Source organism: Taurulus bubalis (genome assembly GCF_910589615.1).
Source record: "Taurulus bubalis genome assembly, chromosome: 21".
In the NCBI taxonomy this organism is placed as follows: domain Eukaryota; kingdom Metazoa; phylum Chordata; class Actinopteri; order Perciformes; family Cottidae; genus Taurulus; species Taurulus bubalis.
The window spans coordinates 5723633-5737927 of NC_136609.1; the positions used below are offsets into that span (position 1 = coordinate 5723633).

Below are 14295 nucleotides of genomic sequence, written 5' to 3' on the forward strand. Positions count from 1 at the left end.
GTAGGTCTCGGACCAAATGGATGTGTGTGAATGTGTATTCGTACCTGCAGGAGGAAGCTCCAGTGTTTGAACTCCTGCACGTCCAGCAAGTACTCTGGTCGGATGTGACAAAGGCAGGCTCCCTGCACCCTGAACACAGAATCACTATGAAACAGAGACAGACCCCAAAAGTTGCCAAAATGTCCCTTAAACCCCTATTCGTAGTTGTGGCCTATGTATGTTGTTTGTGGCACGCATGACATTTATGTAAAGTTTGACTTTGTACTGCTGACGGCATTCAAGTCACGTTTGTCATGCTGGAAGAGTTACAGAAATGTTTCTCGGTTTGGCCTTCTGAGATTGCTATTGTGACTTTAGACTTAAAAGTGCCTCAAACACAATACCAACATGAACATCTTCCATCGCATGTAAACACATACACATCTTGATCAATGGATTTCCATGACTTTTCCATGACTTTAAACCAAATTTCCATGACCAAACATTTTGTGAAATCTCGGTGTAAACATGAAAAAGTGAGAAAATGTTGTATTTAAACTAACAATGAGAATTCCAAAGCATACAGTAAACCTTAAATGACACAAATGAATGAGAGACAATAGTTTGATTAAAAGAATAAACATTTATATAGATGCCTGTATGTATACCTGCTTGTATTCTGAGCGTCTTTCTTTTAAAAGCATATTAATTATTTCAAACTCAGCGTAAATTAACGACATGAACCCATTAATATAACAAATGTCCATGACTTTTCCTAAACCTTTGGGATTTTATTTTTTTCCAAGGACTTTTCCGGGCCTGGAAAAATATTTTATGTCTTCCAGGTTTTCCATGACCGTAAGAACCCTGTGTTAGTAACTAACTGCATATCTGAAAGCAGCCTTAATGTGAGCAGCATTGTAGCGTGGTATTTACAAGACTTACCTGAGAAAAGTCAGCATGGCTTGATGCTGCTGCAGCAGCTGATTGGTGCGCTGGCCTATATCAGTGGAAAACGTCTGACTCCGAGGAATACCAGGAATCTGTTTGCCAGTCAGGTGGTGAAGCATGTCCACTACAGACCTGGACACAACGATACAATAATTATGTCCCTGGCCATCTAGAAGTCGACCGAAGGTGGATTGTTAAAGGGAGTTTCCTCCCTGTCCGCCTGTCTCGTAGATATCGTGGACATAGAGTGTTGAGTTATACATGTGAGAAATCTCTGCGATCTAGCCACCAAAATCAGTTCCATTTCACAGACTATTCAACAGTTGTTTAGACTACAAGCAGTTCATCACATCAAAGACATTTTCTTCAAAACTGGCACACATTTTTTGTATGGAGCCTCTATGAAGGGTAGGAAATTTACATATTTTTTTAGGGGGGGGGGGGGGGGGGGTTTGTCCCCACTGTCTGAAATCCAGGGGCATTTAAAAAAGATGGGGGCATTTTTGAAACTTGTGAAATAACATTTAACCTTTGTTCAAAATAATACATATACTTATTTAGGCTCAGTGTTTCCCCTACCATTATATTACATTTTTTCTATAGCATTTCTATAAGGTTCCCTTTCCCAAAAAACCCTGTTCTGTTATTAAACAAACTAAACGGCCTTATGTTATTGATCTTATCTACACAACGGCATGTCATGTCTGTCTCTCTATGGTCGCATGTTTACAACTCTTCACTGCTCTCGGTATCGCGCACGGCGGAGTTCCGCCCCGATGCGCACAGACACGTGTGCGCGCAAAGGTGAGCGCTGAGCACACACACCAGCGGACAGAGTCGAAAAATATGTGGCGTGGAAAGCAGAGCGTCTTTGAAACGCTCCCAGGGTGAAGACTGCAGCACTCGCTCTCCAGCGAGGAGCACCGGAGTAGCTCTCCTGCTCCGGGTTCAATAGAAACGAGCCAAAGTGCTTGTGTCTTGTTACTCTTCAGCATGAGGATGATTCATTGGAGACGGCTTCATATACACACCTGGAGTCTTTATTTTGAATGACTTGATAAGTCCGTGCACTGGAAGGATTTGTTTGAATTTTTGACACAACTCTGAAGGGAGAGAGGAGGCATATTTACAGTATGACAGAAGAAATCCCTAAACGTATAAGTCATCTTACATCAACCAAATGTGGCTCCTGAACTCAACTGCTGGGTATACCTTCTGAGCGTGTGCGGCACAGAGATGGGGTGTAGTCCACTCGGCCACCCAAAGAGGCTAAACCACCTCTCCACGGCTGTTAACACTTTCTGGTAATATAGTCCTTCCTCTGAGTTGGCTATGGGGAATTCTGGGGCTTCGCCTTTGGTCGGGGTGTCTCTGTTAGGAGAGAAGTCCGTATTCCTGCCGGCCTGACCGCTTACGCTGTCACTGTCTGGAAAGGATTCTGACGAGGGCAGAAAAAGAAAGAAAAAAAACACTCTCCTACTCAGACGTACGCAAAAACTAAATGCATTCAAACAATTACAAATAAAAATAGAGTTCCAAAGTACATTTCGTTTTCGGACCTGATGCCGAGTTCTTGGTTGTTGCGCCGTTGCGATCAAACAATGAGGAGGAGGATGAAGTCGGACCAGAGGCAGGACTTGGTGTGTGATGGCGCTGCAGGATGGCCTCAACAGCTGTGGCCCCTAAACGGCAGTGACATGTGAAGCAATCAAATGCAAGGAGAGAAATGTTGAATAATCATAGATGTTAACTTGAGAAATACGTTACCATAAGAGCAGCAGAAATTACTTTTAGAAACATGTATTCAAATCCGTTTTAAGTAACTACTGCTCATAGAAACACGTTTCATGTTGATAACTCAAATACATTGGGGGAGGGGGACAAAAGGTAGACATGGTGCTGCTGTCTTCTTGCCAGCTGCTGTCTAAACAAAGCACTCTGGGATGTTTTTGCTTTCAGAGGTGTTTGTTCATCGCAGTTGTGCTGCTGTGATAAACCATTTTCAATTTGCAATACAGAGCCCAGCATTGTTGTGTCTCTGTCCAAAATACTTCCCTTTTAACACTTAAGGAGGATTGTGGATTGTCTGGGGGAAATGCGTGCTTGTTGCGCATTTGCGGATCAATGCATTTTGTAATCAATCGCGTCGACGAATGGTGCGAGCCCTCGTGGCGTTTGTACCTGCAGAAGCCCTGCCCGCTGCCTGCATTTACTCTTTTATTTTTATTTTGCTGTGTTCAGGAGATTTCTGGGCGTCTGTTAAAACGGAGCGACCAGGTGCCAAATCTTGAGCGCGCATCCAAGAGGAAGCTACAAAAATGTTTGACACAGCGCCAAAAATAAGCAAATATAGCAATGGAAACGCCAAGCGAACAAAGCTTGTTCCAAAAACGAGAGGGAATCAAGTTTTGGCAAACTCTTAATGTTGTGTTTACGAACCGCTACTGACAAATCTCCCTCAAAGAAAGGTGCAACTCTTAAAATCTTTTGCCTTTTATAAGATTGCAGATGCTTATTATTTCAGCTTAGCCCCGTGGCACTTTCTTGACACTCTCTTCCTCAACCACTTCCCTCCTCCTCTCTGCTTCACTTGAGGATGATCGCACACATCGGGCGCACAATACTTAGACAGGAAGTGCAGCGGCTGAGATGTGCTGATCTGGGAAGTGGATCTGACCAAACTGCTGCTTTTCAGGAGAATGGATGTGTAATATGACGCCGCCAGTCTGTGTGGCTTTACATAGAAAACAGGTACACTGTGTCATGGATGTGTGTTTGTGCCAGTACCAGTCTTGAGAACTATCTGTTGCTCGGAGCGGTGCAGGGCCATGTAGGGCCAGACTGTCAACACGCAGTTGTCAGCGATAGCACACAACTTAACCATAAACCTGGCAGCAGAGACAAAGAGAAAAAAGTCAAGTTAGTAGATTGATTTAACATTAAATGTGTGGGTTTAAAGGATATTGTAATGTTGATATTCTCTGATTGTGTTATTGTCAACAGAAGGAGAAGAATTAAGACAATAATTAGAACTGTTTTGAGGATGGTTTGTGAGCAGGATGAAGGAAGAGAGTGGGCAAAAAGACTAGGAGACAAGAAAAATAAATGTTTGGGATCAAGTTTGACAATAACCACTGACTTGTTGTGGAGGTGGTCGGTGATGGTGATGGTTGTGCAGAGGGACAGAGGGACAGTGGAGCAGAAGGACACGCTGCAGGCTAGAGAAGCCTCCTGGTTCTGAATGCCTACCGGATGTCTCTATGGTTGCAGATAAAGTGGGATGAATTCCACAGATCTTGATAGTATTTCTGTTCAAGTGCAAGCAGGCGCAAAATTGGGTTTCGCTCAAGCTGTTGCAAGATCTTCAAAAGCTGACTGGGGAGACATCAGCCCAGACTGTGATTGGAATTTATATAGACATGACGGCACCTGTGTGGATATACTGCAAACATCCGAATTAAATTAAACAGGAGTGTGGGGGATAAAAAAAGAAATACAGCTGAGATAGAGGCATAAAAATGTGGATTTGTATCAATATGCTGTTAAGAAAGCAACTCTGTGAGTGAAATCAATTACATTTAGAGTGGTACGTTAATTTGCCCTGTGATTCACGATTGAATACCTTTAAAGGATGAATTGCATTCACTGGTATAAGTTGTAGAGGTGTGACTTTTAACGAGGAAACATCTCAGATACCCGAAATCTCCATTCAAACAAAAACATTTAAAATTCTTGTGGACAGCATTTATACCATGTGAGATAAAACTCTGAAGAAAGTAACAAGAACAACATCCGTTTTGGGTCAGATGGTCCTCAGTGACTTTTTCATTCGAGTAAACTGCTAAGAGCATAAAGGTCTGTACCTGATCCTGGTTTGGGGCAGGGATGTTGTTACCCTCTGGGAAGATGATGGAAACAGGCCATATCTTTGCCTCATCCTCCAGTTCCACCTCGTCCACTTCAGCTGATACCGTGGTTCCACTGCAAAGATGGATAGAGGAAGGACATCTCCAATAAATACAACATTCAAATGTCTGCGCCTATGCAATAAGCAACCGTCTCAATATTGCTTGTGGGTACAGAATAGTCTTCTTTTTTTAATTTTGTTTATAATATAGCGTGTAAACGGTGCCCTAGATATGTTTATTTGAGGAGCTGCACAATGTTCCTCAGTTCAGTCTCAGTCAGAAAGTGCCAGGACTGTAAACGTGCAACCAGAAATCTGACCAGCAAAGAAACCCGAGGGGAATGTGATGAGCGAGTTATGTAAGCAAAATCCAAAATGAGCGCAGTGGCAGCGTTTCCTCTGAGTTCGTTCACTTCCAATGGCTCAAACACAGCTGGCAGATTGCCACAAGCTAAACGAAATGTAAATACGATAGAAATCCATCAATGTTACGGCTCCGCTCACCCAGAAAGATGTGACGACTATAACTGTGATCGCAAAGCAGCTGTCCATGTGCCATGATCCAAATTACATAACTATTACTGGAACAATTTTTGGCCTGGGTTGAGGTGTGTGCGTGTGCGTGTATAAACAAACTGAGGATATCCAATAGCCAGCAGGGTGAGTGTGGCAGATGCTATGCCTTCCAAGGGTACTGGCGTGAGGAGGATTTGAGCGGGGTGGATGGCGATATAGGGATGCTGGATGGTAATGGTGATGGACAGCTCTCTGTAAGGTACATGTCCTTCATGTCCTTCATGTCCCTCCTCTCCTCCCGTCCCCTGTCCTTCCTCGTCTCCCAGGAAAAGACGGAGGGATCGTTTGGTCACTCTGCCAGAGCCTAGGAGAATACAAATGTACACACAAGTCGGTAAGTGCAGACTAGAGGTGAATTTATAATCGGTGAATAGTTTGGGAGCCCACATAACCCTTATGAATGGTGTGCGCCTCCACAAAAACACCACCACACCTCGGGGCTGCCACAGTGTGTTTTCCAACAAATTTCAAATGACAAAAGAGGTTTTTGATAATGGAAACAACAATAAGCAATTTCATAATGTTCAGTACTACAAAGCGAACAAAACCATCTCCCGTGCAGCCCCCCTTCTCAGCGTCATGGTATCCAATAGGATGACATTTGGCATTCTTTCAAGCGAGAAGGAAGTCTTATGTTGAATGAGGCTTCAAATAGAATAGTCTGGCTATACTCTGGGTTTAGGTTGAAAAAGTAAAACACTACTTTTCAAACTACTGGCCTGTTTCTGGAGAAACAGACAGGAGTATCAGCACGGAAGCAAAGCAATGTACTGCTGAGGACGGGGCAATGCCAAAACGTCATTTAGACACCTTGTGTTTGGAATATTGCCACTGTTTTATCTTGCCGTCAAACAGCCCTTTCTGTCGTTACTAGTCTACCGCTGTTTAAGCAGTCAGTTTATGTGTGTTATTGTGTGACTTTTGATGAATCTGAGCCCACATTTAAAAATATGAGATGTCCGACGGAAAGGTAAAGTGGTGAAAATATTTGAAATATAGCATGCACTTAAACTGATATAGATGTGTCTGAAATATGCTTTGCTGCTGCCCCCGTCCAAAGCAACACATTGCTTTGCTCATGTGCCGGTACTCCTGTCTGTTACTACATACTGGAGGCATGTCAAACACAATTTACTACGGATAAATACCTCACACACTTTAAACCCTCTGAACCATCCCTTTAAGAGGGTGGGTCCCAGGGTGAAACAAAATTCCTTGTGTGAGGTCCTTCACGAAATACTAGTCGAGTCCCCAAGAAGTCTTATTTTAATTTAGACTTAGTTATGTTATAATACATCTTAGTTTTGCTGCTTAGTTATGTTATAATATATCTTATTTTTACTCTTTAGTTATGTTATAATACATCTTAGTTTTGCTCCTTAGTTATGTTATAATATATCTTAGTTTTGCATTTTGAGGGCTGTACACTCCATAGTTTCTGTGTGTGTGTGTGTGTGTGTATGTGTTTTTTAAATAATTTCTCACCCATTGCAATATCTTCAGTGCTGATGCTGACCGTCAGGTAGATGGACTGGCCGGGCTGCAGACTGCCTGATGATGGGGACACCACACATAGCGCCCCCTCTCTTATGTACTCGGTTACTGCGTTTCCTTCACAGTCAAACCACCAGTTTACATGTTTCCTGGCGCCCTGACGCCAAAACACACTCTCCTCACACACCGCCTTCAGCTCCACTGTCTGTGGATGGAGAGGGGAGTGAGAGACAGAATGGGACCAAAAGAACCGGCAGTGGTTTTCGACATTCTATGGCAAGAAGTAAAAATGCAGTCCAGTGAGAAAGTTGAGGGAAAGCATTGATACCTTGGTGTAAACATCAGATTGTGGTGACTGCGGTTCCACATGGAACTCTAGGCTAGAGGGGGACATTTCCAGCGGGGCGCACAGCACTACAAAGATTATAGAAACAGCGAAGGGAAAGAAAAACATTTAATTGAGCTGCGTTACATTAAATCTACATACACACAATGAAGCAATATATCATCATCATCATGATTTCAGTTTGATTCCAGCAAAAAACATTCAGTACTTAAAATATCGATATCACTCACTAACGCACAAACACACAAACTAATTTACGACCGCACCTGTGGCCTGTATGCGCTGAGGCCATGTTGTCGCCATGGCAACAGACCGGGGAAGAGATTTGACGACATGCTTCCTGCTGCCGGCAGACAGCGGGGAGGAGGTGGAGCAGGAGGACGGAGTGGAGAGAGGAGACGGGGAAGCAGTGGGCCATCTCGCTCCGTTGACCTTCAGTGGCAGCTCAAAGTCATAGCTGGCTGCCTGCAGGAAGACATTTCCTTGACAGGTCATCTCCACTTCTTTCATCTATTCAACATTTTAAAGCTTTAAGCTGAGAGGGAGTAAGAGCTGTTTTGACCGTTTGCTAAGCCCTGCCCAGTTTAGTTACTGTTGCTATGCCTGTTGAGCTTTTGTGCATGTTTCCCCACACCATTTCAAATCTGCAATCAAAAAGGAGACAAACTATTTATTTCAAGCTACATCCACAATTAAGGTACATGTTAAGTTCGCCATCAACATGTACTAATAAACACATACTTTACATGGCTGAATATAAACGGAAAAGCAGTGCATTTGGGGTTTTTGAAGTGTAAACTTCTCTGAATCCAATAAAGAGTCTTTACTTAGAGCCTTGGAGGTAACTCTCGGTAACTGCTGTAGTATACGCTAACGTTTGATGATAAACACACTACCGACTCCTTTCACTGTTGCTTCTGAGATTTTCTTTTTGACTAGGCTGAAGCAAACATATAAAAAGAGACTATATTGAGTCAGCACTTGGAGAAGTCCAAACCTCGACTGTTAATGGATGCTAAGCTACGATGGGTGAGAGGGGTGTAAAGAGCAGTCAATTTGTGTATGAAAGATGTGTGTTTGGGCTGCTTACCGTCAATCTTCATAAAATGTTATCTACTGGAAGATGCCTGGTCTAGATCTCACCTGTATGGGGGAGAAGACGAGGGAACAGTCCACAGTCTGGTTGCCTCTGACTTCCACAACACTCGCGCCGGGCTCCTTCTCTGCTTTTGAAACATGGACAGAAACAATCACACGATCATAAGCACGCACAGACACAAGACAATCCTTACTCGTTTCTTCTCAGGACTATTACCCACCTATCACCATACAGCCCAACTGTGAGCTCTGCTGCATTGCATGTGAATACGGCCGGGCCGAGGGCTGAGGGGTGTGCAAAGAGAAGTCTGTGTATTCTGCCAGGCTGAAGGTCACCCGGGCTGCGGCTGGCGAGCGGTTTGTTATAGCGAACGGTATCGCTCGCCGAGAGCCAGCATGGACCCCGTGAAACTGGAAACGGTCCTGGAAAGTAGATGAGAGAGAAATAGTCATCTGGAAGGTATTATAAGGACAGGGATGAATGAAATCAATAAATCCCATTCAAGTTGTCTTGCAAAGACATTTCTTTTATCCAATTATTTGACCATTTCAGAGGAGTAGACAACAAAAACGTGGCTGAAAAGTGTCACCATTCCTTTAATTGAGTTTGAATTTTCAGGGAGCAATTTCAGAATTGTGCCCTCTCAAGGAAACTCTGTTCCATCACATCAACAATGAAAATGAACGAGTCATTTTGCTTTCAATGACAAAAGCATTACATCTTTCACTTAATTTCTTTCAAAGGTGCAACCCCTGCTGTTTACAGAGGCACACATACATCTTCAACACAAAGTCTGATGTCTTTGCTTCCTTCTTACATCATTACTTTGCCCCTGTTCTTTTACTTTTCCACGTCGATGAGGTGTTATTGCCTATGTGGAGATTAGTAATTACAAAAACCATGGAAATGATCCAGGAGTCCATCTCAGACTCGAGCGCCCCAGGATCCATCACCACAAATTAAAAACTGTAATATGTGCTTGAATGTGGTCGTGGGATATGACAAGTAATAGAGCTTTTTTTAAATAAAGCCCAACATCAGGACATTGATGCATTACACTCCAACATTAATAAAGGATTATAATGACATCGATATATCTAACAAGGCTACAGGAGGTGTAAATGGGCGGTATATTTGCATAATAATCATTTTTATGTATCAGTAATAAAGCCATTCATTTTAGTCAATGGCACCCTTGAAGAATACATTACTTTCGGTTATTGTAAAATATTTTATGCTTCTCCGTTCCTTTTTATTATATTTTTCTGTAGCATATGTTGCATGTATGTCTGTCAATTCATAAAGAAATGTATGTTTGTGCAGTTTAATGTGAATGGTGTGAAATACGAACAAAAAGTTGCTCCCAAAAAGAGAATGATTTCATAATAGCCACAGTTAAGTATCAGGTTAAACATCCCAGACAAAATTACAAATATATATTCTGCATGTTCCTTTAAAGCAAAATAGGGCAACTGACAGAGTGAAAGGGCCCAAAAGTGACTATAAAAAAAAAAAATCACATATTAAATACTGCACCAGTCGCAAAAAACCCGGTAGAAATCACGACACAGGAGTTTACACAGAAGACGCAACCGACAACAAGGCTTCAAAAAAAGAGCATTGAAATAAATATCTCTATGGCACCCCCAACCACATCAACAGTTTAAGTTGTGACCTATATGAAGATGGTATTACAGCTAAGTGCATGCGGTCTGCAAGGTCAGTGCACAAAGACACACGACGTGGTTCAAAGTGCACAAATCAAGGATTCCTGAGCTATGAAACAAATGCTAGGGTGAGGTGTTTTGCAGCACAGTATGTGTGTTGGTCCTTCACCTATATAAGAAATGCACAATTTTCCACCTACACACAGCTCCGCTTTTATAGGAGAGCTTTAAAGTTTTCGACATGCGTCTCTATCGACATGCACTGAATTTTACAGACATTGTTGATACCACATGTAAGAAAGCATGTCTATGTCTTACTAAAATTACAGTCATTTGCAAACAAAGAAAAGTGTGTGTTTTGCATCTCTGATGCAGTGAGCCGGCTGTGGGAAATAAAAGCTAGTTGGCTGGGTTTGTTCGAGCAGCTGGGGAAATTGTAGATCGCTAACAAAAAATGTTTGATGCTCTGTGTTATGATACTGCTGCATCAGTGTTTCTACCAACTCTGAATTTGAGTTAATGCCTTTTGGGGCGACGCTGTAGGACACATCTGGTAAATAAAAATAACTGCCTTCGTGTCATAAAGAAAAGGACAGAATAAAAGCCCCAAAAACTGAATAACATCAAACTCTCATTTAACATCAACAAAACAGAGCTCATGGTCACATGTGCGAGACCAGATGAGCCTTCTTCCATCTGAAAAGAAGCTCCAGACTTCATAACCCCCAAGCAAAGATGCTCAATGAAGCCCTGTACTGAACTGTATTTTTTCCAACGAAACTCCTGAATCCACCTCTTATTGCTTAATTATATTATTGTTATTTTTTTTTTTTCATGTTTACACACACACACACCAGCTTACCACACTGATGTCTACATTTGGAGGCTCCACTGATCCGCCCACTCTGAGCTCCATGGACTTCATGTTCTTTAGAGCTATCTGTAAAACAAACAAACAAACAAACAAACACACACACACACACACACGGAATCAGAACCATTTATTTGCCAGGTTTGTTACACATACAAGGAATTTGACAGGTGACGCATACATTAGACAAACAACAACAATCAACACAGAAACATATTATGTTTACAATAGAATATAAAATAAAATGCACAGAAAAACAGATTCTGACAAAAAAACAGTACTGTACAGTTCTTTAAACAAGTGTACTGTAGATGTATGTTAAAGTGTAATGTTAAAGTGACATGTGTATTTAAATATACACACACAGGCAAATCGTTGTAATAAGAAAATGACTAGGCCTCTCTCCCTGTCTTTCTACCTCTCACCCACCTCCACTCTGGTGTCAAACTTGATGACAGAGTCGGGGCTGAAGTGGAGCTGGAGAGCGGCCTGCCCCCCTGTCGGCACCACGCCCTCAGGTGGACTCACCACCAAGCCTGGAAGAGGATACACATCTAGCACCTGAAACAACAACAACAAACAGAGACAAGAGAGCAAAGACAGAGGGAGGCAGATTGGCTATTATTTGTTTTTTTGGCTAAGTGCATATGCAAAAACAAGTATTGTTTATGTGGAGGCACCTGATAGTAGGCGTGGTTCTTTCCAGTGTTGTGTAAAACTGCAGTTCTGACAGAGGGCATGTTGAGAGGCACTGATCCGAACGTGACCTTTGTCTCTGCCAGCTGGACGCTGGTGGAGCCGACCTGAGAGGACAGAGGGAAATGGAAAATGCATCATTTCTGCAGTTGTAATTGACATGTAGTTCACCCACTCTCTCTTAACCGGCCTTGTCTAATTCTACCCCAGTCAGTGATTTTCTGCGTTTTACTGAATTGCTCGACAGTTGCCAGAGCGCACGCATTCGTGGCATTTGTACGAGTCGCTGCAGAGAGCAACGATGATAACAGTACAGGGGGAGTTTTTCAATCATCGCTGACGTTTTAGATTGTTGAAAGCGTTTCGGTATTAAACCAAATTACAGTTGTCTTGAGCCATCTCAAGGTGACATCACATTACATTACATATGTTGAAGAACTGGATTTTCTACAATGTTGCAGGAATGAAAAGTAAAATGCATCAATCTGGTGTACGTTTAGAGAAAATTAAGAGGCTGTAATAAAACAAGTTTGTGCCCTTTTACAAATGTAACTTTTAACATGGAATATTTCACATGATTTCTCTCTATCTTTCCATATCATGCATGCCTGCATCCTTTCTGTCTCTCCTGGTGTGATCCATGACATGTTTCTTATGGCAAATGTATCTCCTCAATAAACATTGAGCTAAACAAACAGTTACATCAATACATTTAAAACATACTTTTTGACACTTAAAACAGCAATTATGTATTTGTTTGTCAAAAACGTTATGAAAATGTGAGTCAGCAAATTTAACCAAACCGTAACCTGAAATTACTTGACTTGTCTCGATGTGGAATAGAGGCAAAGAGTAATAGTAGTTGTTGAAAACATAGCGGACATGCAGTGTTGTTTCGACCTAAATCTCCCCCATAGCACTCAACTGGTCAAGTCAAAAGGTTGTTAAGACAAAGTCATCTTTCCTATTTTAGGGCCTGACCTTAGCAACACAGTGCAGGCGTTGTGTGTTGCCCTCATGGACACAGAGGTCAAAGTCTCCTTCAGATGGAGAGCTGAAGGAGGGATGCCACACTACCTCACAGTCCAATTCCCTGTATGGCTCCACAGAACCTGGCAAAGGAGCGGGCACATTTGATGTATTAGCCATAATTCAAATAGACACTAAAATCGAGCTGCAGCCTGAGCACCTGTAGCTGGTCGAATGGAGAAAAGGATGCCGCTCTCTGTGACTAACGGCCTCCATGTGAATTCTGCGGTGCGGTTACGCTGGTTCCGAAGGGTAACGGAGCTCCTGTATCCTGATTGGGCGAGCCACGTGTGGGTGGGGCGGAGCACCAACAGGTCGGTGGACAGCTCCAGGGCCAAGGAGACGACCTGGGCCTGGACCAGAATCTGACCAGGGTGTTGCTGGTTCACAGAGAAGGATACAGGTCTGGGGGAAAGAGGTGTGTTTGTATTGCACTATAACTGCAATAAATGAGTCACATGGAATGAAAGTGTGTGCGCGCTGCTTCCTTCACCAACCTGTAGAAGTGACCCAGCTTGCTGCTCTGAAATGTCAGCGGCAGGGTGTTGAGGGAGTGGGGTGGCAGGACGTGCGAGAGGGGTGAGGAGCCCTGTAGCTCCGGGCAGTCCACCTCCAGCTGCACCCAGACGAACACCGACAGATGATTGACCAGCTCTAGCGTCTGAATACACACTGAGTGCACACACACCTCGGCAAAATCCACCGACAATGGACCTGATGAGGAAATAGTGTCATTTTCTTGACCCTTTTCAACATTAAAACTATTTTTCTTCATTAATAACTTGTAAATGATTTGATAGGATGTCTATCAAGTATAACACATAGCAAACACACACACACTACTACTTAATATACAGACTGTACACACACTATTATTAGAATAGAAACCGACTGACTGCAGCCCTTCTGAACTGAATATCTAACCTATGACGACGTGGTAGAGCTCCTGAGCTGTCAGGGTCCTGTTGCAGTCTGCCACCTCCTGGCTGGTGGAGGGAACTGCATTCATTACCTGCAGAGAACGCAAGAGATTGAGACGGCTAAAGAAAGATAACTTTCCCCTGAATTTTGCATTTAAATTTCAGTCAGTATTAAATAGTTAACCTCTTGACCACATTTGATCTGACCTGACTGTTAACCTGCCGGTTGATGGATGTCATGTCTTTGGGGCAGCTACGTCTGGCTGCTGGAGAAGCGGGGCTGTAATTTGGCTTGGTCTCTGAGATATTAATGCTCTCCAGGTCACTGATGCGGAGCGAAGGTGGAACGAGCCCATGAGAAGAAACCATCCCGATATCCACGTTGTCCTCCACGTCGACCTGCTGTCTAAAAACCAATAAAAAAGATCCAACGGCACCATTCACTGTCCAACTATATTAAGGAAAGCTTGAGATTGGCCTTCAGGTCAGCAATCAGAGAATCCACCAGACAGCCTACCTCTCGTTGGTCTTCTGCAGCCGAATTCTTCTGAGCTGTTCAAAGAAATCTGCGTAAATCTGTCGATGCCTCTGCCTCTGCTCCTCCTCTTCCTCAGTGAAAGCATAGCTGGTGTCCACATAGTGATAGCGGTGTACACCGGTGAAGATGGTCCTGAACAAGATAAAGGGAGGAACTGTGGAATCTTTAAACTGGAGTAATTTTAACAACAATAACTTTAAAATATTTGTAGCATTTAGCGCA

At 43.0% G+C, this 14295-nt stretch overlaps 1 protein-coding gene across 1 annotated transcript in view; it reads right to left on the minus strand.

Moving 5' to 3' along the window:
- The window catches only part of LOC306752994 (cilia- and flagella-associated protein 47-like), a gene marked incomplete at both ends in the record, with an annotated part of 68840 nt that overhangs the window by 49203 nt on the left and 5342 nt on the right, over positions 1-14295 (minus strand). Inside the window, 23 exon segments of the mRNA XM_079236826.1 lie at positions 45-129; positions 925-1062; positions 1962-2033; positions 2143-2352; positions 2450-2612; positions 3718-3818; positions 4070-4188; positions 4794-4911; positions 5474-5705; positions 6899-7112; positions 7236-7321; positions 7520-7718; positions 8397-8474; positions 8586-8774; positions 10882-10959; positions 11320-11451; positions 11571-11693; positions 12568-12698; positions 12776-13020; positions 13113-13329; positions 13540-13627; positions 13731-13941; positions 14053-14205. Of these exon segments, the coding sequence (XP_079092952.1) occupies positions 45-129; positions 925-1062; positions 1962-2033; positions 2143-2352; positions 2450-2612; positions 3718-3818; positions 4070-4188; positions 4794-4911; positions 5474-5705; positions 6899-7112; positions 7236-7321; positions 7520-7718; positions 8397-8474; positions 8586-8774; positions 10882-10959; positions 11320-11451; positions 11571-11693; positions 12568-12698; positions 12776-13020; positions 13113-13329; positions 13540-13627; positions 13731-13941; positions 14053-14205 (3382 nt within the window).